At 39.7% G+C, this 26,194-nt stretch overlaps 2 protein-coding genes across 3 annotated transcripts in view; one reads left to right on the forward strand and one right to left on the reverse strand.

The window, feature by feature from the left end:
- The window catches only part of GREM2 (gremlin 2, DAN family BMP antagonist), a 42,154-nt gene extending 37,667 nt beyond the window's left edge, over positions 1-4,487 (forward strand). For both annotated transcript variants that reach the window (XM_014950539.1, XM_014950541.1), the window contains exon 2: positions 3,858-4,487. In XM_014950539.1, the coding sequence (XP_014806025.1) occupies positions 3,859-4,365 (507 nt within the window). In that variant the 5' untranslated portion in view covers position 3,858 and the 3' untranslated portion in view covers positions 4,366-4,487. The remainder of the gene's footprint in view (positions 1-3,857) is intronic.
- Positions 4,488-10,096: 5,609 nt separating this feature from the next.
- FMN2 (formin 2) overlaps positions 10,097-26,194 on the reverse strand; it is a 159,618-nt gene continuing 143,520 nt past the window's right edge. Inside the window, exons 17-18 of the mRNA XM_014951225.1 lie at positions 13,628-13,709; positions 10,097-12,198 (exon numbers count right to left, since the gene is read on the reverse strand). Coding sequence (XP_014806711.1) covers positions 12,172-12,198; positions 13,628-13,709 — 109 coding nt within the window. The 3' untranslated portion in view covers positions 10,097-12,171. The remainder of the gene's footprint in view (positions 12,199-13,627; positions 13,710-26,194) is intronic.

Raw genomic sequence — 26,194 nt, forward strand, 5'->3', positions numbered from 1 at the left:
CAAATCCAATACTACAATTCCCAGAGAAGTGCACTAACCACAAAACTATAGGCTATTTTGGGGGTTACACTGCTGCCCATCCTGCTCTGGAGCTGGATTGCTTTCAAGAATGCATGAGTTATAGGGCCAGAAGGTCGGTATGCAAGAGGGAGCCTGCCTTGGTAGATATTTTATGTTACACAGTAATTGGATACAAAGAAGAAATAAAGCTAAGGGCACACAGGGGGATCCTGGGTCTTCCCCTCCCAGCTGAGTGCCCTGACCTCTCCAGATTATAGAGCTGGATCTTGGCGTTCTTGCCTCCTTGGCCAAGGACTTTTTATGCTCCTGGGTACCTGAGAGCCCAGCTCCAGCACAGGTTTGATGAGTTTATGAACTCAGACTCGATGCTGATTTCCTTATCTCAAAGAGACAAAAACTTAGCATGTGAAATGTAAATGCAGCTGGGTCTTGTTTGGTGTCTAGGCTAAGGTTAAGTTATTTTCTGCAGCAGCTCACGTGCTGGAAAAAAGGTGGGGGGGAACTGGCAGTAGCTGGCAATGACACCTGAAGAAGCTGAAAACTGTAACATGGGAACTTTTATTGGCTCTGCCACGGGAGCTCCCAGTGCAGTGGGAATGGTGGGTCCCAGGCTGGCGTTTGTGCAAGCTTTAGAGGTGTTGGTCTCTTGAGGCAGTTCTTGCTTGCTTGGTCTCAGCCACATGCTGTCACATTCTGTGACACCTAAATAGGACAGAACTGCCCTGTTCTGGCCAGACACCAGGTTATTCTCCAGTAGGTTTTGTGTTTCTTCTTATTCCACTCTGCCTGCAGGCAGACAGCATTCACCATGTTGCTTTGCATTCAGACTGAGTTCACCAAAATGATCTCTGAGAATACTGAGGTTTCTTTTCACTTTGCTTGTGAGTACTGAAAATATATGTAGTCCTTGGCATGTTGCTGGCACCAGGTGACCTTGTTTGCACCCTTACTTGCTTGAATAGGGGGTTTGTGTGCCAGGGCTTAGAAAGGGGTGATTTGCAGGCTAGTAAGGGGCAACCCTGTGATTAGAAATTCCACGATCTGACAGGATGCACATTTGACCTGCTAGTGTAAAATAGATTATTATTCTATTATGTAAACATTTTAAGATCCAGGTTTGATAAGGATCAATGGCAGAAATAAGGGGTGCATTCCTACCTGTCTGTAAAAGTACTCGCTAACATGTGCTGCAGCGTTTGATTTATAACCTTACAATAGTGGCTTTGATTAATAATGCTTTATTAGTTATAAACATAGACTTACTGAATAAATCCTACTTACTCTGTTGAATGGCTCTCCATGCCTACATAAAACTATTTCAGTAATTAGAAAGCTACTATAATATTTCTCTGTATTGTAGACTTTGAGCCGTTAGCTCCCTGTCAACTTTCCTGAATTCCTCCATCAGCTTTCTACTTGACCCCATCCTTGTCACGAAAGGGAAATGGGTTCTTCTTACCTTTTGTGATGAGAAAGGGCAGATATGGTAAGACAGGGTTTCCCATAGAAAAGAAGAAAGGGATGGAGGAAATAGCGTGTCTCTCATTCTGATGTACCTCTGATCCTGTACCGTCCTCTTCTCTTCTCAGAGAAATGAGACTGGAGAGGAGATATCCCTGCTGAAAAAAGACCAAACCCCCTCCCTGAAGGACAGCAGAGTTATCACAATTGCTTTGTGGGCTTGCGTGTCAGGAGAACAGTAGAAGAGTACGCCTGAGGTGTGTTAGCATAAGGCATCTTGTGGAGAGCACCCCTCTGTCTTTTTCTCAAAGATGTCGGCTTGTAGCTCCTAGGCTTTTTCCTCCCCTTTCTATACAAATGAAAACAGGGGCGATCAGTTGTTTTATCTACTACTGTAGATAAATGAAATGTAGCCATCAGTGCTGAATAACATGAAAACAGTTTGAAAGGAAGCATGGAACACTATATTCAACTGAAACTAATTACCTGATTAGGTTTTGGCCTGGCCGCGTGGGTTGACATCCAATGGTCTTGGCAACAATACGTGTGAGCAAAGCCAAGTCTAGTCTTGCTTCATTTAAAGACTCTGGACAAAACTTCTGGACTTGTGTGCTGAATGCTAAGCAGTGTGAAAATAGGCCACTGATTAAAGTACCCATGGCTACAATCGGTGTCAGTGGGCAGCTGGCATGGCTGCAGATGAATGAGCCAATTTGGGTTTTAGAAATACTTTTATTACATTTAATGGTGGTTCTGTTTCAGTCTGGTGAAATTTAACTCTGCATCAGAACATCCTCCATTCACAGCTATAGGATTAGCACTTTCCTTCAGCACTTCAAACTTCTCTCCTTAAAAATTTAGTCAAAGTCTGACACTGAGATCTCATAAACTTAGAAAATCACCTAAAGGGATTTTACCTCACCTAGTCTGAGTCTGTTACAGTAGTTCCTTCTCTTTATCTCCATAGGGGTTAAATGCATTAGAAGTATTTGTTGTTGTTGTCTTCTCTTGCACCTTTGTCACAAACACTTTTTTGATCTGTTGGTGTCTTTGGAAAATGGCATGTTTTCATGTTAGCAGTACCTGTGCAGCATCTCAAGTGTCTATAGTGGTTAGACATATCTATATTTACCAGTGTGATGGTAATATTTTGTCTTGGCATCACTCTAAAGGGAAAAAAAAAAAAACATTTTTTGGAAGGATTTGAAGCTTTACTGGGAAGAGATGGTTGAGTCTTTGATCTATATATAAAAATACAGTCCATTAAGAACAAAGGTGAGCAGAACACTTTTAGAAAGACTTGACTGAACGGTAAGCTTCTGGGCTGCACTCACTTCTGGCACCCCAGAGAGCCTCTGTTCTCCCTTCCCAGGGAGAACAACGTGAAATGAAGTGTCAAATGAGTTGTGGCAGTTTACTGGTGAGCACTGACTTTATGAGGAAATTTAGTACGTCTGCTCTGATATCCTGGAAGCGCATTGAGACACGTTATTAAACTGAATTGGACAAGTGGTTGATGAAAATCCAAGAGCTGGTAAGAGATGCTCCATAGAACAAGAAATCCTAATAGACAACCATAGGAAAAAAAAAAAAAAAATTGCCAACTGGCTGACTATTTTTACTTAGCAACTGGCTTATGCTCTACCCTATCCTTAACATCTAAAATAAATATTGAATTCTCTCCTGTTTACAAACCTTCATAATGAAGTCCTCAAAGTTGTGTTTAAGCATTTCCTCTTACTGCAGGAATAAATCCATCAAGTTTTCGGCCTCCCACAAAGAGAACAAATGCAAGACTGTAAGTGCCATAAAAGCCCCAAGAACCTTCAGAAACAATTTAAAATAATAAAAATATGCTTTTGGACACCTCTCTCTACTTCTACGTGGAACGAGGCTGGGCAGGGACTCGGCGGCTGGAGAAGCAGATGGGAGTTCACCTTATATAACCGGGTTATTCCCTTCCCTTCTCCCCCACCATCCCCAAATCAGCTGTCTCAATATTGGCAGGAGTGTCCTGAGCCTTCGCTAGCCAGGCCTTTGCCCAGCTGTTTGTCCCAGGAGTTCACAGTGGAGGAGGAAACCTTTCTGACTGAAGCTTCTGTAAAAACACTGCTTCAGTGATCAAAGCAGCAGTGTCCCTATGGGGGAAAAAAGAGTAGTTGGAGAGCTTGGGGAGGACGGGGGAAGAGCGATGTGGCTTTCCACAGGGCCTGGCCTCTTCATCACCCTAGAGTAGAGCTAATCTCCTAGGAAAAGTGGTGGGATTACAAAGGTGGTAAGATCACTTCTTTAAAAGCAGGCGTAAAGTTCAACTCCATTACAATTTTGTGCTTTGAAAATGTCTCTCCTAACAGCTGCTTGTGTTGCCGTTGCAGGATGATTTGGAAGTTTGTCTTGTCCATTTTTCTGATGGCAGCGCTGGTTCGAGTAACAGACACCAGGAAGAACCGTCCTGCAGGTGCCATTCCCTCGCCTTACAAAGACAGCACCAGCAACCACTCGGAGCGGAGGCAGCAGCTGAATAAGGAGGTGCTGGCCTCCAGCCAGGAGGCCCTGGTGGTCACCGAAAGGAAGTACCTCAAGAGCGACTGGTGCAAGACGCAGCCCCTGCGGCAGACTGTCAGCGAGGAGGGCTGCATTAGCCGCACCATCATCAACCGCTTCTGCTATGGGCAGTGCAACTCCTTCTACATCCCACGGCACGTCAAAAAGGAGGAGGAGTCCTTCCAGTCCTGTGCTTTCTGCAAGCCACACAAGGTCACCTCTTCGACTGTGCAGCTGGATTGCCCTGAGCTGGACCCACCTTTCCGACTCAAGAAAATTCAGAAGGTCAAGCAGTGCCGGTGCATGTCTGTGAATCTCAACAACTCAGGCAAACTGTGAGAGCAGGCGTGTTGCATCTGCTTGGTGTTGCCTCCATCAGATTTACTGCTGCCTCTCTGCTCCCACTGAGCAGACTGTCCATTTAGTTGGTTTTCTTTTCCTCCTTTTCTTTTTTTTTTTTTTTTTTTTTTTTTTTTTGTGTGTTTGTGTTTTGTTCTCTTTCAGAAGGCATCCCTTCAGCAAGGAAAGGCTCCTTGTCGCTTGCCTACTGGAATAATGCTTTATCATGGGCTGTCAGGCACTTCACCATAAAGTTTCGTTGTATTTCCAATATCATCTGGCGGTTGAATCTTCTGGAGAGGAGCAGGCTCCCAGACGTTGGGATTGATCATCTAAGTGACCAGTTGGCTGAATCCAGCATTAAATGTTTCCACTGTGTGGAGTAAAGCCCTCTGCCCTACACTCCAGTTCCCTCCACAAGATGAGAACGCCTTCCCCGTGCTTTGGGCCGGAGCTTGCTGCTCCCGTTTGGAATTGCTGGGGCGCTGCCAAGGACTGGGGGACACAGATGAGGGAGAATAACGAGGAGTAACGTGCGAAAAGCAAGTGAGACTTTCTGATGAGGCTCATCTCCTTAAGACAACTTTTTATTGTGCAATGACAAACAGCTCCGGGCTCGTTGTCTGAATGGCAGATGAGAAGCGAGGGGAAGAGGGCGAGGCGCTGGGTCAGCCCCCGTGACCACAGAGCAGACTGAGGGTGGGTTCTGATGCTGTTGTGGTTAGAGTATATCGAACACGTGGTCTCTGCAGCAGTGTTTATTTTGTAACCTAGCTATAGTAAACAGCTGTTTAAAGTATTATAGACCTAGCCATGTGTATTTTTCTTGTGGCAGAATATGCCAGAGTTTAAAACGTGTTGAGTAAGAGACTTGGTGGCTAGGTCAGCTGCCTGGCTTGAAATGGACGTGGTTTAACTAGGCTTTTGGTAGGTTTTTGTGTGTTAGATATGCGTGTGTTTCTTACTCCAAAAAGGACAACATCCATTTATGACCTTATATTTATGCCTGCTCAGACCAGCGGAGGTGGGAGGGTAGCGAGAGAGGAGCTGAGAACAATTAAGGGAACGATGTTTCACTTAAGGTATAAAAGCACTGTCGCAGAAAGGACAAAATTTGGTCATTGCTGGACTGAATACAAAAGCTGCATCAGTGTCATCAGGTTTTGGGAGTGGTGTGTTTCCCATGATCGGAAACCATGTTAATGTGTTCGTGTTAAAGGACAAACCCATCAGTCAGTGCTGCTGGAATGGGTCACAGCTGTAAGCACAGGGAGAGAGTAAGTTGTAATTGCTACAGTACTGGTGGTCGATTTTTGAGTCCTACATAATCAGCGTTGGTGAACACTTGCAGTTCATTTTAAATCGTAGTGTGTTGTTATTCAGTTGATGGAGCTTAGCATGTCCTGTATATCCCGTTTGTTCCAGTTCTGATCTGTATTAGTCCCAGCTGCATTAAAATCCTATGTCTCAAAACAAACCAGCCCCTTCCCCCAAACCAAAGCCCATGCGTGCTCAATTGTCTGAAGCTAACAAATTAAAAATGACACGCTGACTCCCCGATGCATGTCTCACAGCTCAGCATCTGCATCTAGTGAAACCAGCTTGCTGTGGGAGCCCTTTCCTGCCAGCCTCTTCGCTTGCAGCCGCTTCAAGGGGTTAATGTGTTCAGCACTCTCTCCTGCCAGGCGTTTGGTGCCACAGGTCTCCGTTATGTGAGGCAGGCTGCTCTAAGAGGCTTTCAGGACTGAGCTCCACCAGCGCTCACCAAGCGGTTTATGGGGATTGGCACGGGCAGGATGAGGTTGGTCGGGTCTGTTAGCCCTGTTACGTGAATGGCCGTGGCTTTTCTGCCGTGATCTGTCAGGGTGTCAGAGGTGCAGAGGGAGACTCCTCGGACAGGGATTTCCTTGGAGGCTGCCAGCACCGTGCCAGCCACCGAACGGGCACCGTTCACTCTGGGCTTGAGAGTGTTGATGTGGGTGGGTGGGGGGTGAGTGGCAATACCTGTAGTCTACTAAGACTCCAGGGATCTCGGTCTCCACTTGAAAGAAATGGACTGAAAGTCAGGCATTTTGGACTAGGGAGAGAAAAGCACCCTAGTAACTTCAGTTAAGAAAAAAAAGTGCAAGAATCTTTAAGCTATGCCCTGCCTGGGTTTTTCACCAGTTTGCAATATGAATATGCTGCAGCTTAAAGCTCCTTCTAGGAGCTGTGTTTATGTAAAAACTGAGTTGAGCTTGTAATGGTTAAAACTGTATTTAATTCTTGTTTTATAAATGAAAACAAAAATGAAGAAATGCTTTAATGTAATTATTTTATAGGTCTACTATTAAATTATAGATTAAATAATAAAGCTACTCTAGGGTTATATGGCATCCAGGTGTACGGGCTTTGCTTCAACACCTTGTGTCCAACTGCTCTGTAACCAGTATATTCTCCGACTTCCTTTTGACCCTACGAGATGCAGGTAAATGATGGCTCACCTTGACAGCTTGGGAAAGCCTAGCTGCTTCTTTCCTTGTCCCCCACTCCCTCCAAAAGTACCTGCAAGGCAAGGAGTGTGAGAACCCAGGGGGAAAAAATTGCACTAATTCTAGATTCTGGAATAGATTCTGCATTCACAAATTCTGTCTTTTTGGGTAACTGACAAGACAACAACCAAAGGTCTGCTGACTGAACTGCTGATTGTTTGAGGTCAGGTCAACTATTACCCTGACCTAAGTGGTTTTGCTTAACGTATGGCTGGATCTTATGTCATAGGCAGCAAACTACTCATAGGGTTAAAAATATAAAAAAAGATTATATCTTAAGACATAGGTGACCTTTAGTTGTTGCTATCAGCTCTTGACTGAGTACACTGTATGTCTTTCACGAGGTAAGGTAGCGTTTTGTTGGGTGTTGTCTTTTTTCTTCCCAACCCAGAGAAAACATGGTCGCAAAAGAATCTTGAAGGAAAAGTTTAGTGAGGAAAGAGAGTTCTTACACTGAGGAATGAACCTCCGCATAACCAGAAGAGATGTCTGTCGTGAGTCTTGAAAGAAGCAGGAGCAACTAGACCACAACTAGCAAGAGAGGGCTACGTCTCTTATGACACTACAGCCTGGAGGTAGTCTCTGCTTTCTTCCCTATCTCTTGCCCAAAGCCTCTCATAGTTCAGCAATTTAATGAATTTGGGGGTTATATAAATTCTTATTTTTTTTAGTAGCTGTTGGTTTTGAGAATTAATGTTTTGCTGTGCTTTAGCTACCTAAGCATGGTCAGGGCCCTCTGCTCAGAACTTGCAAGTGCCTCTGTCAGCTGGATCAAAAGGAGCTCAGGCAACCATCTCATAGAATCATAGAATCAGTCAGGTTGGAAAAGACCCTTGGGATCATTGAGTCCAACCATCAACCCTACTCTGCAAAGTTCTCCCCTACATCACATCCCCCAACACGACATCTAAACAATTCTTAAACGCACTCAGGGATGGTGATTCAACCACCTCCCAGGCAGCCTATTCTAGTGCCTGGCCACTCTTGTCTCCTCCAACACCCCCCTCTCATTCCCACCTGTCTCTTAGCCACACTCCTGCTTTGCAGGAAGTATCATCACCCAGCACTCACCTGAACCTCTACTGTTTGTGGTACAGCCTAGACTCCAGCTCCAGCTCTCCCAGCCTCTTGCTGCCCAACTGCTGAACCACCGTGCCAGAGGCATATGCTGTAATCCAAAAATCTGCTCCTTGTGGGAGCAATCCAAGGGTAGATGAAAAAATTTTCAGGTCAGATAGATGCAGCATTTTTTAAGGGAGTATGGTGGGACAGGGGAAGGAAGGGGACAGTAAATGTTAAGCTCTACCTCCATGGAACTGCCAAGTTGGCGGGGCCCCAATTTGGGGTGAGTGACAAGTGAAGATTCCCAGTTTCTAACAGCTTAAATTTGAGCTGCAGTTGGGAATAAATGAGAAAACAGTGCTGACTCAATGAGGATCCTTCACCTTCAGTAAGACACCATCTTTTTGAGGCAATAGACTTACCACTGGATGCCTCCACAAGCAAGCTGGATGAATATCAGGTACAGCGTAGGTACAGGTGGGTCTGTCATAAGAAAGAGAATGGCCTGGAAAACCTGTTCTGTAATGTGACTCTCATTTGATTGATGGGTAGGAGACATGAATGGTGCTAGACATCATTTTCTGACTTCTCCCTTTGCTGTTCTTCACAATATCTTCAGAAAAACTCAGCTCGATCAGTTTCCACTTATTCTGTCCATACTATCTTAAAATTGATGTAGCTTAAATAACTGATATAATGAACTTGGCATACACTCGGCTCTGCTTATTAACCTAGAGTATGCAACAAAATAATTGCAATGCAAAAGCTTGCTCTGTCTTCTCTCAGTAAAATTAATAACTGCTTCCAACTTCTTAAGCCAATCACTGAAAAATCAGACAAGAAAAAATAAATGTCAAACTATGGAAGATATTGCACTCCCACTGCTCCTGTTGGTTAATACTTAACTGACTTTTGGAAGTGCTTTGGGATGATGAAAGGTACTACAAAAAAGCTAACCAATACTACATCATTACACATGACAAAGTACCATGCGTCTGAGAGGCTTCAATTTGCAAGTGAAACCACAAATTGTCCTAGCTCCTCATAAAAACCAGACTGTTATTCTCAGTAAGTCACATCTGCTGCTCAGGTATGAAAGTCCTTATTTAGCTGCTACATTTATTTAAGTAACCGTGAGCAATATGTGGGATTGGTGATCAAAAAAGACTCAGAATTTTCTCTGTGAGAACTCTTGTAGGACTACAAGCCAACTCTAAATATAGCGTGCTAGTATGCCTGATGTTGCAGTAAATGGAGGAGGGGGGAACAACAGAGCATTCAGTGTCTTTAAAACACACACAAACAAACAAACAAAATAACATTAGTCTAGAATTCTGTAAAAAGCTGAGTGTGCCACTGAAAGAAAGAGCAGTGGAGAAATTTATGCTGGGAATCCATTCTGGGTGGATTTAGTAGCTTTGGTGCTACACATGTTGGGCTGCTTTACCTTGTGTGGACGTTTAAAAACAGGCTGGAGAGAAGCTATGGGAGAGAGACATGTTCAACCAAGCAGGTTAGGCCTGATTAAAATGAAGAAGGAAAAATCCATGTAGCAGCTTGCATCTTAAGATCTTAACGTTGTACCACCAGCTGCAGCCAGCCTTTGACACTGTTCTTCAGAGAGATTTGCAAATAACTTTCAGCATCCATGCTGCAGCTCCTGTGAAAAGGTTAGTATGTAGGTATGTGACAGTCCTGCCAGGTTGCTGGACAACATTTTCATCATGTAAAACATATATATATATATAAAGACATTATTATATGCAGATAATAGTTTTAAATGCATGTTTTTGTCCTAATAGCAGTTTCTTGAGACTGTTATGTAGGCAGTAGTAATAGGAAGAGGTTGCAGTAAGGCATGCACAAGCTGGAGAAGTGAGTGGTACATAGTCTGATTGGGTAAAGGACTGTGAAGCTCCTTCCTACCACCACCTGGGGAAGAGGTAATGATCCACATAACTGGAAATTACTGCCACTGTGCTTCCAAAAGGCAAGGAAAGAGAAGGCTTCTTTCTACCAATCCCTTCACAAAGGTTCTTCCTGGATCACAAGGAGCCTGGATGGGATGTGGTGCTTTGGGATCAAACGGTTGCTAGCAAACTACAGCACAGCCTGACAGTGAAGAGAGAAGGCAAGTATTTAATTATTATTCCTTTAATTTTCATATAAATTAACATTCTAAAAAAATTGAAATAGAAACACTAAATACAGTATTGCACATAGTGATCTTTGTTAGATGATCTATTATTCATTTAGTATAGTAATATACATACTGTAGGTACTGGAGGGAACAGGAAGGCTACAAATGAAAACATGCTACTGTATCCTCGCACTTAGGAGCAAAGTTAAGAGGAAAAGACTATTGTTTACATAAATACAAACATGGATTTGAATCAGTGCCATTAAAATAACTTTATTTTTAAAGTTTTTTCTATAAGTTAGTTGTAACAGCAAATAATGTCTTCTTTTCACTTCCCCAAATAGTAATGTTACTCCCATCAACACAAAATTTTAGAACTCCGTTCCTGTTAATTTATATCCCTGCCAGAAATTATTACGAGTACAGATTTTCACATAGGTTTATCAGCAACAGGAGACTTGCTTTTCACATAGTGAAAAAAACATCTTTTCTAGTGCTTGGTATACGTGAAGAATAACAGATTCCTGAGGTCATATTTCGCACTCCCTTTTATGACACCCTGTAGGGTATATTAGCCTCTGGACAGCTAGGAATGTCTCTTGATGTGCTAGATTAGACAGGGAATAACCCAACTCAGCAGGTTAGAGCTCATTTACCTTACTCCAGTGTCTTTCAGGCTCCAAGGCTGTGAGCATGTGTGTCCAATTCAGTTGCACACACTGCTTTCAGGAAAAGTGCGCTTTGGAAGAAAAGTGTTATCAATCAGGCTGATTGGTTTGGGGCTCTTTAATTAGGACTGGAGGAAGAGGGTGTTATCCATTGAGCAGATCAAAACTGATATAGTAAATTCTGGATTGCAAATAGGAATTAAGCTTATGGTCTAAAATGGAAGCCCTAAGTCATAGGTTTCAATCATTAACCTCCGAGTCAGGGACACTGAAAGCCTGGAGGAAAAGTCTGCAGTTCTGTTAAGTGTGAAATTGATGTCAACTAGTTGATAGTCTATGTTCTGACACTAGAATTGGCTACTGTTTTCCATAAATGTTAATCCCCCTGTGCATCTTTTAATTGCTCTCTAAAGGAGTTTTAAATTAACTGTAAAGCTAATTCCAAAAGGGAAGTCACGTACATGTGGCCAAATGCCTGTCTGACCTAAGTGATCAGCAGTTAAAACTATACTATACCTTCTAAAGTTCATGTAAAAGTATTAGCTGCTTTATATATTAACAAACTATAATAGCCAAATCTCTCTCATACTCTCTATGATACTTCTGTGCTTTTCTGTGTTTTCCTGCATTTCACATACTCTTTTTCTTTTTTTTTTTTTTTTTTTTTTAATGCTGGATTTCTGACCCCCATACCACCTGGCATTCACTATCTGGCAAAAGATGAAGTAAAAGTATGCTGCCTTATCGATTTTAAAGATAGTTACAGTAAACATCTTGTTCCACAAATATTTAGCCATGGAGGGCAACCAAACAAGTTGGGAAAGCATTGATTATACTGTATAAACAGCACTTAACGATTCAAAATACAAACTACAAATGCCAACATGAAACGGATACAAACAATTCACTAGGAGTAACATTTCTTTCCCTAATCTAAGTGCAGCGCCATGAAGTATTTGTGTTAGACAGATGTTGCCAGTAGGAATGGAAATGTTTTACTGTATCAAGTAGCATTCTTATGAAGTTCAACTTAATGCAATTTTCAGCATGTTCAGAACTGATGCAGATGCCGCTTTTTACGCATGCTGACTTGGCCTATTTTTAATATACCATACACTTTACAAATATATCATTTTTGAGTGGCAAAGGAGATAACAGAGTACAGGGAAGGTGTTTCAAGTCCATACCTAGTCTATTGCTGGGCACTCCATTAAAGTGATTACATTCGTGAATGAATGTACAGTAACACATCAATTGGTGGAAAACTCTCGAGAACAAAAAGCAAATTCAAAAAGGTCAAGAAAGCAAATGATCAGGATGATGTAGTTTCCTTCCCCCTCACTTCTCACCCACAGGCATGTTGCATTTTGGTAACCAGATAACAATGGCTTTTGCTTTTCTTCTCTCAGATTTTCATACTTATCTTTGCTTTCTGAAAAATAAAATAAATTTAAAGAAAAAAAACAGAAAATTGAGTGTACATAAAACCACATCACACAAATATGAAAAGTGCAGGCTACATAGGCTACTGTTCAATTATACTTACTGCAGAATGGACTGCACAAATATCCTTTGAAGCTAGAACTGAGCTAGAATGTAGCGAACACTGCTTGTGAAATATTTTTGTTTACTTTCCTTTTCACTCTATCAAATTTTCAGTAACACTGAAAGTCCCAGTTTCAGTACAAATGATAATGATTCAGGAATAACTAAACCTATAGTTATTTCTTAAAAAAAAATCAAAATCTCTCAGTGTCTTTACATATGGCAAGATATAGGTAAGATGGAGAAAGCCAAATCAATGTTGGTGGGGTTTTTTTTGGATTTTGTTTGTTTTGGTTGGGTTTTTTTTTTTTAACTTTAAATAACATCTTGATCTGATTTCAAATAAAAATTGATGAAATAAAATATAGTTTATAATTCCTAATTAAACTGTTATTCCATTTACATTTCTTGTGGCACTAACCACGGCCAACTCTCCTTAAACATTCAGAATGAAAAAAACAATAAATGCAACATCATTTCTTCCCATGTCAGATTATGTTAATTAGAATATAGTAAGGGTACCACCTGCTTCATCTCAAGGATGTGTCACAATAACAGCCGTAACTACAAAGCACAAAAGACATAAATCATGTCTGGAAGGGGACGGGCAGGGACACGAACACATGAAAAAAATCTTCTGTTATAATATTTTACAAATAATATATGATGACCAGTAGCTACAGGTATAATTTTAATGTGAGGTGCCAGATTAATTTTTCTATAGAGGAATTTTTATTTTCTGTAAATCGGTCATTATCCTGGCAATGTTTAGGTAATTGTAGTGGAAAAGTTTCACTGAATGACTAGAATTACTCCTCTACTAGCATTAAAGTTATTTCTCTGTTTTCAGAATGGTCAGAGCACAGTATTATCTTTTTCTAGGGCTGTTATTCCAAACAAATCCAGCTCAGTGGAACAGAAGCCACTAGCATTTGATACAGGTATCCAACTTGAAAAAATGTGTATCTATCACAATTCTTCCTTATATTTTGTAACTGTAGAAAAGAGAGCGAATACAGACTGAATAAGCTGGAAGACTGAAACTGCCTTTCTGCTTTCTAGGTGCATTTCACACGAAGAATGGATACAGTCAGACTGGCAGGGTGGGGCAATAATATGCTGCTCTTGCTTGTGCTACAGCTATTATGTGGAGTAACATTCACAATCAGCATGCAAGTTTGTTAATCTAATATCTTTTATGAAAATGTAATCATTAGGGGGAAAAAAATAGAACAAAGGACTTCAAGAATAACATATCTATAAAATGCAAAAAGAGAAGGGATGGGAACAAAAGTATAGGTACAATTTTTACTTACAATTCCGGAGTCATGTTTTGGTCTTATATTGTAAAGCGACTTCCCCTTTTTCTGCCTGCAGACTTCCTCTGCTTCTTTAACTCTGAAGTGAGACATAAATAATAAATATTCCTCTAGACCAAAATAATTTCCAAAGACAGTGCAGTATATAACTTACAAATTTAGGCCTGAGGACACAAGTGGATAACTTTAGCCCCCGTATTTTCATTAGTGCGATCTGCAATATAAGACTTGCACTCCGTAGGTGTTGCTGCACCATCAGACTCCGGCAGTTACAAGGACAAGCATAATCAATGGTATAATCGAGCCTAGTTACAAAGGCAATCAGTATTTACTATGGTTGAAGATTCAAATATATCAGGATTTAAAATACACTAGATGACATCAAGATTACCTTTCAGAGCATTCATATCAAACACTGCAAAGAAAACTCCTTTTCTCTTTATGACTGGTTAAAAAAACATTCTTCATCCATTTCCAACTGCAGTACTTCAACCAGAGTTTAAACAAAAGTTTCCTAATTTTGTTTGTGTTTAAAATGGCAAAACCAGCTTAAACTAAATTTACAGTCTTCACCCTCTAACTTGAAATAAAAATGGAAAATTGCAGAATTGTTATTAAAGAACATGACGTTTACAGTCAAGGTGGTGCACATCACTATGCACATCTCTTTCTTTCCAAAGCTGAGGGTGAGCACCAAGGCTTACATCACCCCTGGAGATGAAAACACTTCGAGTACTTGGATGTAAAGAGAGAAGCAGATTCCAGAAGTTAGGGGCTAGTTCTTAGTTATTCCTGACTTGGCAAATGGTATCAAATTAGGGCCATGTGAAATATCACCAAATGCCACATTTTTGATGATATAAATGTCCCTTTTGGAGATAGGGAACAAACTGTGAAAGGCAGAAGGCTATAGTCTGACTAGGAGTCTGCCAGAATCAGTCTTGTGGGTTCAATGGCACGCTGTAAAATGTTTCTTACCATTTTTACTCATTTTGTAATTCAACCTTACAAACACACATGGTTACTGAAACACTGATTATATGGATTTAAGTTATGAATTCTCTGAGCTTCAAAGACTTTCTGTATGATGGCATTAAACGGTGTGAGGTGTATTATATTTTTTTTGAGATGAGAATGTTATTTATAAATAAGAAAGTACAAAATAAAAATGTAAATCCTAGATTGGCTTGCTATTGCCAACAATACAGACTTTAGATGGCACTTAGTCTGCCTTTTCATCATTATCCAACGGTGAAAGAGAAGAAACAACAGTAAAATTATATTAAAGAAATGATATGTCCTTGGCTGGTTCATCTCCAGACCACTTGCATGTCTGCTATTTCACTGAGGCTACACAGGGCAGTGTGAGAATCAGACTTTGTGTTAGTATTATTGTTAAATATTTTTTGTGTGTGTGGTAAGGGCCAGATTTTGAAAATATGACTCCAGCTGGGTCTGCTAAGCACATTAAAAAAACCTCCATCGCATTCATCTCTCCTTTATCCAACTTCACCAGACACACCTCGTTCTTTTCATAAGTTTCAAATTTATACTTTGAAAAATTAATTTAAACGTCAGATCTTTTTCAACACTTCCAACAAGCTGGTCTCTTCATTTGCTGGCCTTATATTTTATTAACGTAGGAAGACCTTTAGGTGCACAGGTGGGGGGAAAAAAGGCTTTGAATCCTATTATTTTCAAGCTATAACACTTTCTATATGACTGCAAATCAGACAGATTACTGCAGCATAATATAGAACAAAAATGTCAAACTGCCAAGTAATTCACCTTTAAAACGTATTTAGATAGATTCAGTAAAAGTGGCAGCCAAAACATGGTGATAGCTTTAAATAGAAACTTATGGGAATGATACAGAATACAGTAAAATTCAAAGACATTTTCTTTTTCCTAAAACGCCACTTTTTCATCTACTTCATGTTCTACTTACATCAGGAGGAGGAAAAGTATCTGTGACATTGATCTTCCTATGATCTTTTCCAAACAGTCAGATACATTCCAACCCATCAAAAGCCACTCTTACAAAGTCAGATATAATATAGCCCATCTATCATATAATTTCCTTTTTTTCAAATAACTATAGCTGGCTCTCTCTGGTAGACATCATTAAAATAAGAAAATGAAATGTTACTTCGGAATAAATTAGTATCAAAACCTAGGGACTGTACAAGTACTACTGAGGTTATTTTTATAGAAGCAATGTAATATATGCAGGTATTCAGACTACTCATCATGCAAATGACAGCATATGTAACGTACAAAAATATTTACCAAACCAGTTCACACAGATCTAGATGTTATTCTCAGGAAATGTCAGGGAATCTTTAGTTCTAGTCTTTGTCCCATCTAAATATCCCCCTTCCAGGATGAATTGCCCACTGCTTGCCTAACATACCAGGTTATAAAATAACAGAGCTCTCTGTGGGTCCCACATTAATTCAAAACAAAATCCTTATACGGAATGGAACCATTGATAATGCAGTGATAGCGGTTATTTTCTAAAAAGCAGGTCCCATTCAGTGTCCCTGTCAGCATAGTACATCTAAATGCTCTGCTTCTCTTAGAGAAATAGCTATTTGGAGAAAGGCTGTCTCCGCTTGAAACAGCAAAATGCTGTTTTTTAACAACAATAACAATGCCACTCTGTGAGCGAGGAAGTCAGAGCTACTCCGTCCTTTAGGTTGTGCTTGAAAAAATGATCCACAACTTCTAGACTGAAAAATGACAACCTTAAGCTTGTGTTACCCATTTTTCTAGGATTATGTAAGAAGTTCTGGTCTCACTAATATGGTTATGGTCCTCAAGTTTTTGGGAGCTTTTGTGAAATTCCTTGGAGTTTGAGCCTGTTTATTCATAGCAACAGGAATGCAGAAGATGAGAAGCATTACTCTCTAATGCACTTAAGACAAAGCTGAGAGCTAGCAGCCGCTCAGTTCCAGTTCCAACCATATCACTGACTCACTGTGTGGGTTTGGGACAGCTCACTGTCTCTTGGCCCTCATCCTGCTCTCTGTGCAGGAAGATTCAAGCGGTTGGATACAGCCTCACTGTAGCCAATATGACCTATACGTATGCTTCTTCAGGAAGAAGTGTCCTTAGAAATGTAAAGATCACACACCAAAGGGTCATCGTTAGGAGGCTTAGTTTATGACCACGTTAAACCTGGAAGCATGGAGAACTGTGTAAATCTACAGCTGTATCTATAAAAGAAAAGTTGTCAGACTGGTGAAATGTAGAGACAAAGGCCTTTGGCTTTCCACAGTGCTAAACCATAAACAAGTGGAAGTTGTATAAATTTCTCTATTGTGCAAGTATATTTTCCAAAAACTGATCATTCAACTACATTAGGATTCTATTAAATGTAAAATTAAAATAACCTAAACCTTCTGGAAGAGCAAAAGGATGTGTTTTGATATGAACTTCAGTGCCATTTACACTGCAACATCTAGAAAAGCAGATAAAAGGTTAACTTTGAAGTAAGGGCAATAGTCTTAATTCAGTTGGAAAATAACTTCTAATTGCCACTGGCAATTTTTTGCCAGTTTCTTAGGTTTCTTCACTGGCCCTGAATGATTCGTCGTCTCCCCATCCATAAAACTAACAAGATTTAGGCAAAACCATTTTTTATTCTGTCAACTCATGCCTGGTTCAAGTCATATTTCTTAGCATGGCAAATTCCTGCATACCTTCCTCTTGCTCAAGCTTTTCCTACACTACTTCTCACTGACTTTGATGACACCCTGGTCAGTGTGGAAGTGTAAAATGATAAGAACAAAACGTGCAAAATTGTATGAACAGTAGTGGTTATATCAAGAAGACTGGGTTAACTATTCAACTACGGTGGGTGGTTAGAGCTTCATGAAGAAATTAATGGATCTAATTCAACACTGGGAGGAGCGAAGAGGATATTTGGAGAAAACAACATAAGAACTATGAATCTGTGAGCCTCCCAACAGTCACAGAAGGGGAAGCAATTACAGACAATGACATACTTCCAGGCTCCAGGCCAAAGTGACATTGCTGCTCTGCCAATGTAGAGCACAAAGAACTCAAAGAGCATGAAACAGTTAAAAAGACATTCCTAGGAAAGGAGTGGGGATTCAATTGTCAGGCCCTATGTGGAAAGATAGGCTGCTACAGGGGGAGGCTGTGGAAAAAGAGTCTGAGGAAGGTGGGTGTTCCCCCGTTCCTGAGAATTATGACCCTTAGCAGCATGCATATAGATTGATTTATTGTTCTGAAGATCTGTTTTTACTTAAACTATTTAGTTCTACACTACTAATACTTTCTGTTGTAGAGGCTATTCAGTCCCTTTATACAGAGCTATTGCTCTCAAGTGCAACCAAGTACTCAGAAGCAGGACAGATGCTTAAGATATGATCTGAGAATAGGCAAGTAAGATGGAGGTGACAAGTGACATGGTGCGTTCCTAAAGAAGCCAGATGGTACAGTTAACTTGGTAAGTGTGATGGGAATAATTTTCAAGCTTTCAGCGTGCTAAGCTTCTTTACTAGACTGATGCTCAAACTATCTCACGTCATACTTTTCAACTTCTTCTCAAATTCACTTTCTTTGAGTAAACTGACTTTGGTTCATTTGCTATGAACCCCTGTCCCATCTCATGTCAATTCTGGCTTAAAAGTCAGAGTATTGCTTTGATAGGAAAGATAACATCAGCTGCATTAACTTTAGCAATTTTTGCCTGTTACTTCTTTTCCCAAATAATTTCTTGATTGTATCTTCACGAGAACATAATCCTACAAAAACTAGTCTTCTCAGCCTAGACAACCAGAGAGTTGCTTAACTCTCACTGTAGTAATCTGAAGGGCAAAGGTGTTAACAGCAGTGGACCCCAACATCAGACCCAGGGCGGATTCTGTAAATACTTAATAGGAGTCTTCATAACTCCAATCTGGACACGTATTTCTCCTTAAATATTAAATTTAGCTAAAGCATTGCTTGCGTTATTTCAGAAGGGATATACTTCCAAACAGCCTTAAAAATAAGAAAGCATGTAGAGAAAGTACAACAGTGGGCAGTCCATGGATCAGTTAAAAAAAAAAAATCTGCAAGTGAAGGAATAGTCAGTCTTTACAGAGCCCAAGAATTAAGGTCTCAAAACCTGATACTTAATAAAGAGAGCCTAGTAATTGTCACCCGTAACAAAGGAAGGAGTTTCTTATTTCCATCATAATAAAAACCTCTCCCCAACACTTTCACCTCGTTCTACCTCATACTTATTGTGAGACAAACATATACAAACTATGATTAAGTTTAAAGACAGTCTCCAAGATGAATAAGCAAGTTACACTTTGGCATGTATGCAGGAAAAAGAAACCAGACATCCTTACAAACCCAAAAGACAGAGTATCTTTATCTACCTTCTAGACCAAAAGCCAGCCTGGCCACAACCTTATCAAGGCTTAGAGACTTTCTATCATCATTCAATCCATTGAGGGGGGAGCCACTTTCCTGCCACTAAACATTAACAATTTTGTCTGAAGTATCTGTGGCAGACAGATTCATTTCCTACTGGCTCCATCTAGGCTTGGGAGCCTTACACTTCCCTAGCGAGTACTGTGGCATGACAAATGTAAGCACAGAGAGAAAGCTGGGAGGTTATGTATCTTAGACAGTAGAGCTGCTCACAAAAACTTCCACAGTAAACTCAGACAGAAATTACTTTTACAGTTTGACAGTATAGTTCATCAAACCCAAAAGACATTTTTCTGAAGATATTCTGTATTTTTTAATCTAAAACAAAGCTGAGCCCAATACTCTTTATACTACTAAGTGCTTATTATCAGATAAATAAAAGGGTTGTTGCCAAAATATTTTATGCAGGTTTGCCTCGTTGTTTATAATAATAAGAGTACCTTTACAAATAAAAATGAATACAAAAATCCTCAGCAAAAATATCAGGAGCCAGATGTCTTTAAGACTTCAAGGGCAGAAAACAGTAAAACTCTTTCTTTGAAAACTATTCCAGAACAATATGCCTATATTTTATTCTTTGACCTAGTTGCTAGACTATTGAAATGATTTTTTGCTAAGAAGTCTTTCTCTAGTGAAAAAAAAAACCAAAAAACAAAAAGGAATATTACAATTCCCAACATAAAAGTAGAGTAAAAAATGTAGAGCTTTTACTTTTACGCCAATAGGGTTGAAGTGATGACACAGATATGATTCAGTAACTGACTGCAAAGACTTTATACAGATAAGAAGCACATTGTAATGTACCCGGTCCCATCAAACTGATGGATGAAACCTAACCTCTGCCTACCAACAAAGAGATTATGTATTAGACTATCTTGACATCCCTGCCAGCTCCTTGCATGGTTACTTCAAGGACCAAGAGGCAGACAATGGCTGGCTGAAAGACATAGTGATTAATCATACTTTGTCTCAGAGGACCAAGGACAAATAGATTAAAATGTTTTAATCTGGCCACTTAACACAGAGACTAACCTGTAGCAGGACCCTGTATAAGAACCTTCCTCTGTCAACAGCGTAGAGTAGACTTTGGGGAATACATTTCAGATTTTCTTCAGTGTGCATCATGTCAAATGGACCTAAAATAAGGCTTTAAGGCAAACTGAAATTGAGGCCAACTAAAATGAAAATGAGACCTTCCCATTTGCAGAGTCTTACTGTAATCCACAACACACATAAAAATATTCTGAAAGAATTTCAATTCCAAAGTATTCAGCTTCACTGTCTGGCAAAGAGGACCTTGGTGATGCAGGGCTTCTGCTTCTATCTGTGCACAGATACACAGATATATGAAAATACAAAAAAGGGATACTATATTGAAATATGTTTTAAAGATGACAACTTTAGCATTAAAGACAACTTCACCTTGAAGATGTAATGATATAAAAAAAATAAACTGTTAAGGATGACGATGATTCTAATAAAATGCAAAAACACATATAATCACTTAAATACATTTCCTGACTTCTGCCATCAAATTAATATCTTTCTTTCTTATAAAAGTGGACAATATTTCGGACTATACCTGGCTACCTTCAGGTGAGATTGAAATCACTTTCCTACGGACTTTGCATATGAAAATTTAAGCTGTTCTAAGAAAAGATACTCATCACCTTACATTGATTTTCTTGGAACTGAAGCCAGATTGCTCTCGAAGTTGGCTGCGTTCTGGGCTATTTGGTTAGGAAGTTCAACAGGAAATGATAAGAGAAGGGAACAAGACTGGAGGTGAGTTAAAACTGGTTACATAACCAGCAAGCAAAAGAAAGGAAACTCATGAGCGAACAGAAACGTGAAGCTATGTTTTTGCTGTAAAACATTTTTAAACAGCAGATGTGGTAAAAGAAGGAAAAAATGTGATGTGTAAAGATGAATGATGTAGTGAAGAAACTACATGGAGAAGACTATCTTAAAGAGGACATAGAGACATATCCTGGACAGATGAGTTGCTACATCGGGTATACTGGGGCTACTACACTGGAAAATTGAAAGCTAAAAGACTGGCAATACAAGCAAAGATGAGAATTGAGTGAACAAAAGAGATCACTGGAAAGAAAAACAAAAAAAAGTAGTCGTCAGCTGGAGAGCCACAGAATTTGAGATCTCCAGTGAAGGAGATGGGAAAACAAGAGGCCTCCAACTTTGCAGCATCAGGTGAAAATAATTATATCAAAAGGTGCCCGTTCATAGTTATGTAATGACTCAAAATGACTGCAGACACATCGGGGCTTTTCCCAAAAATATTAAAAAATCCCTGTAATGTTAGAGTATTCTCTGTACTCATGCCATAAAACATGTGCACACACCCATGCACTTACATTTAATTTATGTTGTAATTATTATGCCAACTCCATGCACTCATTTGGCAAACTCTTGGAAACGAGGAATCTAACATCTTCAGCAGCTCAGGATCAGTCTGGGTTACAGAAGATTTTAAGTCTTTGTGAGTGCCTCGAACTTTTGGGGACTATATTTTAATGAGAAATGCTGCTCATTTTTAAAACATTGCAACATTTTATTGCACCTCAAATGTCTATGTAATCACTTTGCCTGGGAATGAAAATGTTTCTCAACTATAGAAAGTGTAGAACCTCTTGTCAAAAACTGTTTAAAATTTTAAGTGGTGTAATACTTTTCACCAATATGCAAATATCTATTGAGTATGTTGGGCTGATGTTTCTCTTAGGCAAATATTCTCTTTTCAAGAAGTGGTGAACACAAAAGGCTTAAAAAAACCTGGAAAGATCACTATATGGTAGGAATCATGGTATCCCATCTCACTGTACCCTAAACTGTCACACCCAGTCTGACATTACAGCCATGAAAACAGGCTTCAAACTTCATTATGAGATGATGATTGGTACCTATCTCCTTTTAAGCCCAACATACACCACCATCACCAGGTAAATAAAAAAGAGACTGCCGAAAATCCCTTCTCCTCTTTATGTAGGGGCATTCTGGAATCTGGCCTCATACAAGCCACAAAAATTAGGAGAGATCACAGATTCGGAATTAGTTTTTTACTAGATCCTTCATTTTGTTCAAGTTTACTATTTGTATGTACCAGCCGGCTTACAGTTGCAAGTGGAAATATTTGTTCTTGCCTTACAAAACTCAGAGTTACTTAAAAATGTTAAACTAAGGTATTTAAAAGTAATTTCTACACCAAAGATCCAGATTGAGAAACTTATGTCCAAATACTTGTATTTTTCACAAACTTTTCCCTCAAAAGCAATGCTAAAACAGAAAGTTACTGCTCTCCTTCCCTAACCAAAAAATAATGGTGTTCTCATCGAAAAAAGGACTAATTGCTGAAAGTGCACAAAGGAAAAAAAAAGTACTAAAATGTCTCTCAGCTGGACAGCAAATTGTCTCTTTGTGAGGCACTGCTTCAAAGGACTGGTCCTAGTTTCTGAATCTTTGGTGTGTTTGGGCTTCTTTTAAGTAGATTTTCCAATGTCTGTACAGTATTTTCTGATCAGAAAGCCATTTTATTCAAGTTAAAATTTTGAAATACTCTCAAAAACTGAAGATCCCTTTAATTATTCAATTCAAAGTCACGTAAGCTACATTCTGTTTTGAAATGTCATTGTAACTATGAGCTGTAAAACCAAGCCTACCAGCGTGCAACTTGGTTGATCAGAGAGCAGTAAAGACATTCGGATTCAAGTTCTCAAGTAAGAAAATGTATCTACCTGGTAACAACTACCTAACATAACACTTTTAGTTAGCATTACACCACCACACTAAGCAAAAACGTGATCCCACTAAACATACTCCACATTTCCATCATTTCCCTCTCATGTTGCCACTCCATGTACATTTTTCTTCTCTTTCCTTCCACCTCCACATTTCTTTGCAAGTGCATATTCCCTTGTTCCCCGATTTCTCACTCTCAAGTCTGACTCACTGTTTCCCATTATAACTGTTGACAAAATATCCCTTAAATTACTCTGAGAGGACATTGCTCGTGCTATGGGATTTAATGCCCTCCTCTGCAAGCAGAAGTGGCAGCTTACCAATATGATCCTCACTGTGCAACATACAGATATCCAATGCCAGACTTTAAATTGCTCAACAGCAAGTTTTAAATCATCCTGCCGAGAAGTCTGTAGGGAGACATACCAGTCTTTCTGCAGAGGGAGATCAATGAGCTGTGGAGACATGCTGGCCAGGAATCTCCCTTTCATCTAGATATACACAGTGTGACACACCAGGTGCCAGCTTAACTGCTATTCTTATGGGAACGGGCAACTTTTACATTTGAGAGGCGAGTGCATTTTTTTGAGTTTATAGATTATTTTTAATGTGTCAAAGATTTATTGTGGGAGTTAAAGGGTTGAATAAAGTCAGCCAAAAGAAATTCTCAAGCTTAGTGTGATGCAAGATATGAGGGACTTACAGAATTTTACCATCATGTTGATCCTGCTTATGAACTCTCCTCTGCTGGCATCCCTGACACAGCTAGTCTCTGTTCCGTGACCTGCTTTTTCATAAAGGCAAGGGCCACACTGAGCTTATGACCAATATTTACCTTATGTCCACACTTACAGGACACTTATATCTGTCCCTTTCTCTCTTTTACGGGTGTGATCTCCTAAGAATTTTCCTAAGAAGGTGAGACTTTCTCATAGCTGCCACTGCAGCCAGGCATTATCTGATTATATGCATTCAGGAGGGCAAACATGCCTTTCAGGGTATGCAGCAACTGAAATACATATAGAGATAATGAAGATGATGAACAGGAAGTTTGCAAGGTTCAAAATCATATTTTTTTCAAACAACATTGAAAAAGAATTAGGGAAAATATGCCAGCTCTTCTTGACTTTCTTGCTCATAACATGTAAGGTGCTAGCGATACTGACAGATACCTTTCAAGAGTTTTCAAAGTACAAATACAATCACAGACTACCAATGACATATTAAATATACAATGAAAGTACAATGACAACAACATCTAAAAACTTGAAATATGCCTCATTAAGTTTGGTTGGCTTCCCTTTCTGTTTTTTTTTTTTTTTTTAAGTTACTTAATCAGAAAGCATTTATATTACTTTGAAAACTTTCACTTAAAAGGATACATCATTAACTCAGACATAGCATCAGAATTTTCAACCTCCATGAAATATTTTTGAGAATTTTATAAATAACCCAGATAAAAATTTTTATTTGAATGCTCCAGTTAGCCTTGCCTGCAGTGTGATTCCCAAAAAATATTACTGTTCAGAAAACCTTTTGGCAGGCTTATGTCTTCACTGTAATTTTCAGGTGCTTTTTTATTGCTACTGTGTTTAAGTTTATCCTGCATAATTTTTCTATAGTTGATATTTTCCCGTTCTGCTTTATTTCAAGTGAGAGAACTGACTGAAAGTAGTAGAAAACTTCAGGAAAATTAATTTGTTTTTAACCTTGCCCCATTTTTCTTTTTTTTTTTTCCTCATCTTCTTGTAAGGAAATATGAAGTCTGGCACTTCAATGTTTATCTTTCGCATATAAATGCCTGGCAAACCAATACACAAATTGAAATGCTGAGCAAAAAGTATTTAAAATAAGAACTGGCTGACTGCTTTCTTGAAAACCTACACTTTTAATCTATTGGTAACAAAAAGTAGTGCCACCTTAGGAAATACAATCTATGAAAAGCCTCTGGGTAAACTATTGTAAAACAGTGCGACTCACATTTGCAGAGACTAAATAAGGAACAGCCCATATTAACAAGTAATTCCTTTCTCTACGCAGTCCGTATGGAAACTGGGACATAAAATATTCCGGAAACACTGCTCACAGCATAAAAGTATATTAAACTAAAGTGGAGGAAGAAGAGGCAAAAAAATCCTGAAACCAGTGAGTGAGAAAGAGAGATGATAAAACTAAAATAGAAAAGGGACCAAAGTTACTCATTTTGTAATTAATGATGATAATTAAAGTACATTTCATGACGCAAGAACATAGTAAATAACCCATCAAAGGCGGCATACTGCAACACTTTAAAAAAAGAAGTCTCACCATATCTGTCACTGGACTTAGCTGCCAATGAAAAACTATAACAAGTCACATTGACCATTAATTGTCTAGTCTGTTCTTCAACTTTAGCAGCAGAAAAACTGTCAAGAACATCAACTAATGAGTAAAATCGAGTTTCTTGAAATAATCATTTTTATTTCAATGGCAATGATTGGATTTCAGATTTCTGTTGCCTATGCATCTACTGATCTAGGCTGAGATTTTGAAAACTATTATGTTGTACATTCTTACACCTTTGGGCAACTATTATTTTTCCCTGAAGATTTTTCTCCCTTGACTTCTCAATACCAAGACACTTTTACATCACAGCTTCTTGTCTTTCACTAAGAAAAGTTGAAATGTAAAATCAAGAAAAAAAGCCTAAAGAACAGCTTCAGATATCAGGTTGAATGATGATTGGAGACAAAGTATTTTCCATGTAAATGTTTTGATAAGACGGTTGTTTTACCAAAGAAGAATCTTCATTTTGGTGCCTGGTAAGATCATGGAGCAGATCATCCTGAGTGCCATCATGCAACACATGAGGGACACCCATGTGATCTGGCCCAGCCAGCACGGGTTCACAAGGGGCAGGTCCTGCTTGACAAACCTGATCTCCTTCTATGACAAAGTGACCCGCTTGCTGGATGAAGGAAAGGCTGTGGATGTTGTTTATCTGGACTTCAGCAAAGCCTTTGATACAGTCTCCCACAGTATCCTCCTGGAGAAACTGGCTGCCCATGGCTTGGATGGGAATACCCTCTGCTGGGTTAAAAACTGGCTGGAGGGACGGACCCAGAGAGTGGTGGTGAATGGAGCTAAATCCAGCTGGCGTCCAGTCACGAGTGGTGTCCCACAGGGCTCAGTACTGGGGCCACTTCTCTTTAACATCTTTATCAATGATCTGGACGAGGGGATCGAGTGCACCCTCAGTAAGTTCGCAGACGACACCAAGCTGGGTGGCAGTGTTGATCTGCTGGAGGGTAGAGAGGCTCTGCAGAGAGATCTAGACAGGCTGGATCGATGGGCCGAGACCAACGGGATGAGGTT

The sequence above is a fragment of the Calidris pugnax genome, unplaced genomic scaffold, assembly GCF_001431845.1.
Source record: "Calidris pugnax isolate Ruff unplaced genomic scaffold, ASM143184v1 scaffold24, whole genome shotgun sequence".
In the NCBI taxonomy this organism is placed as follows: Eukaryota; Metazoa; Chordata; class Aves; order Charadriiformes; family Scolopacidae; genus Calidris; species Calidris pugnax.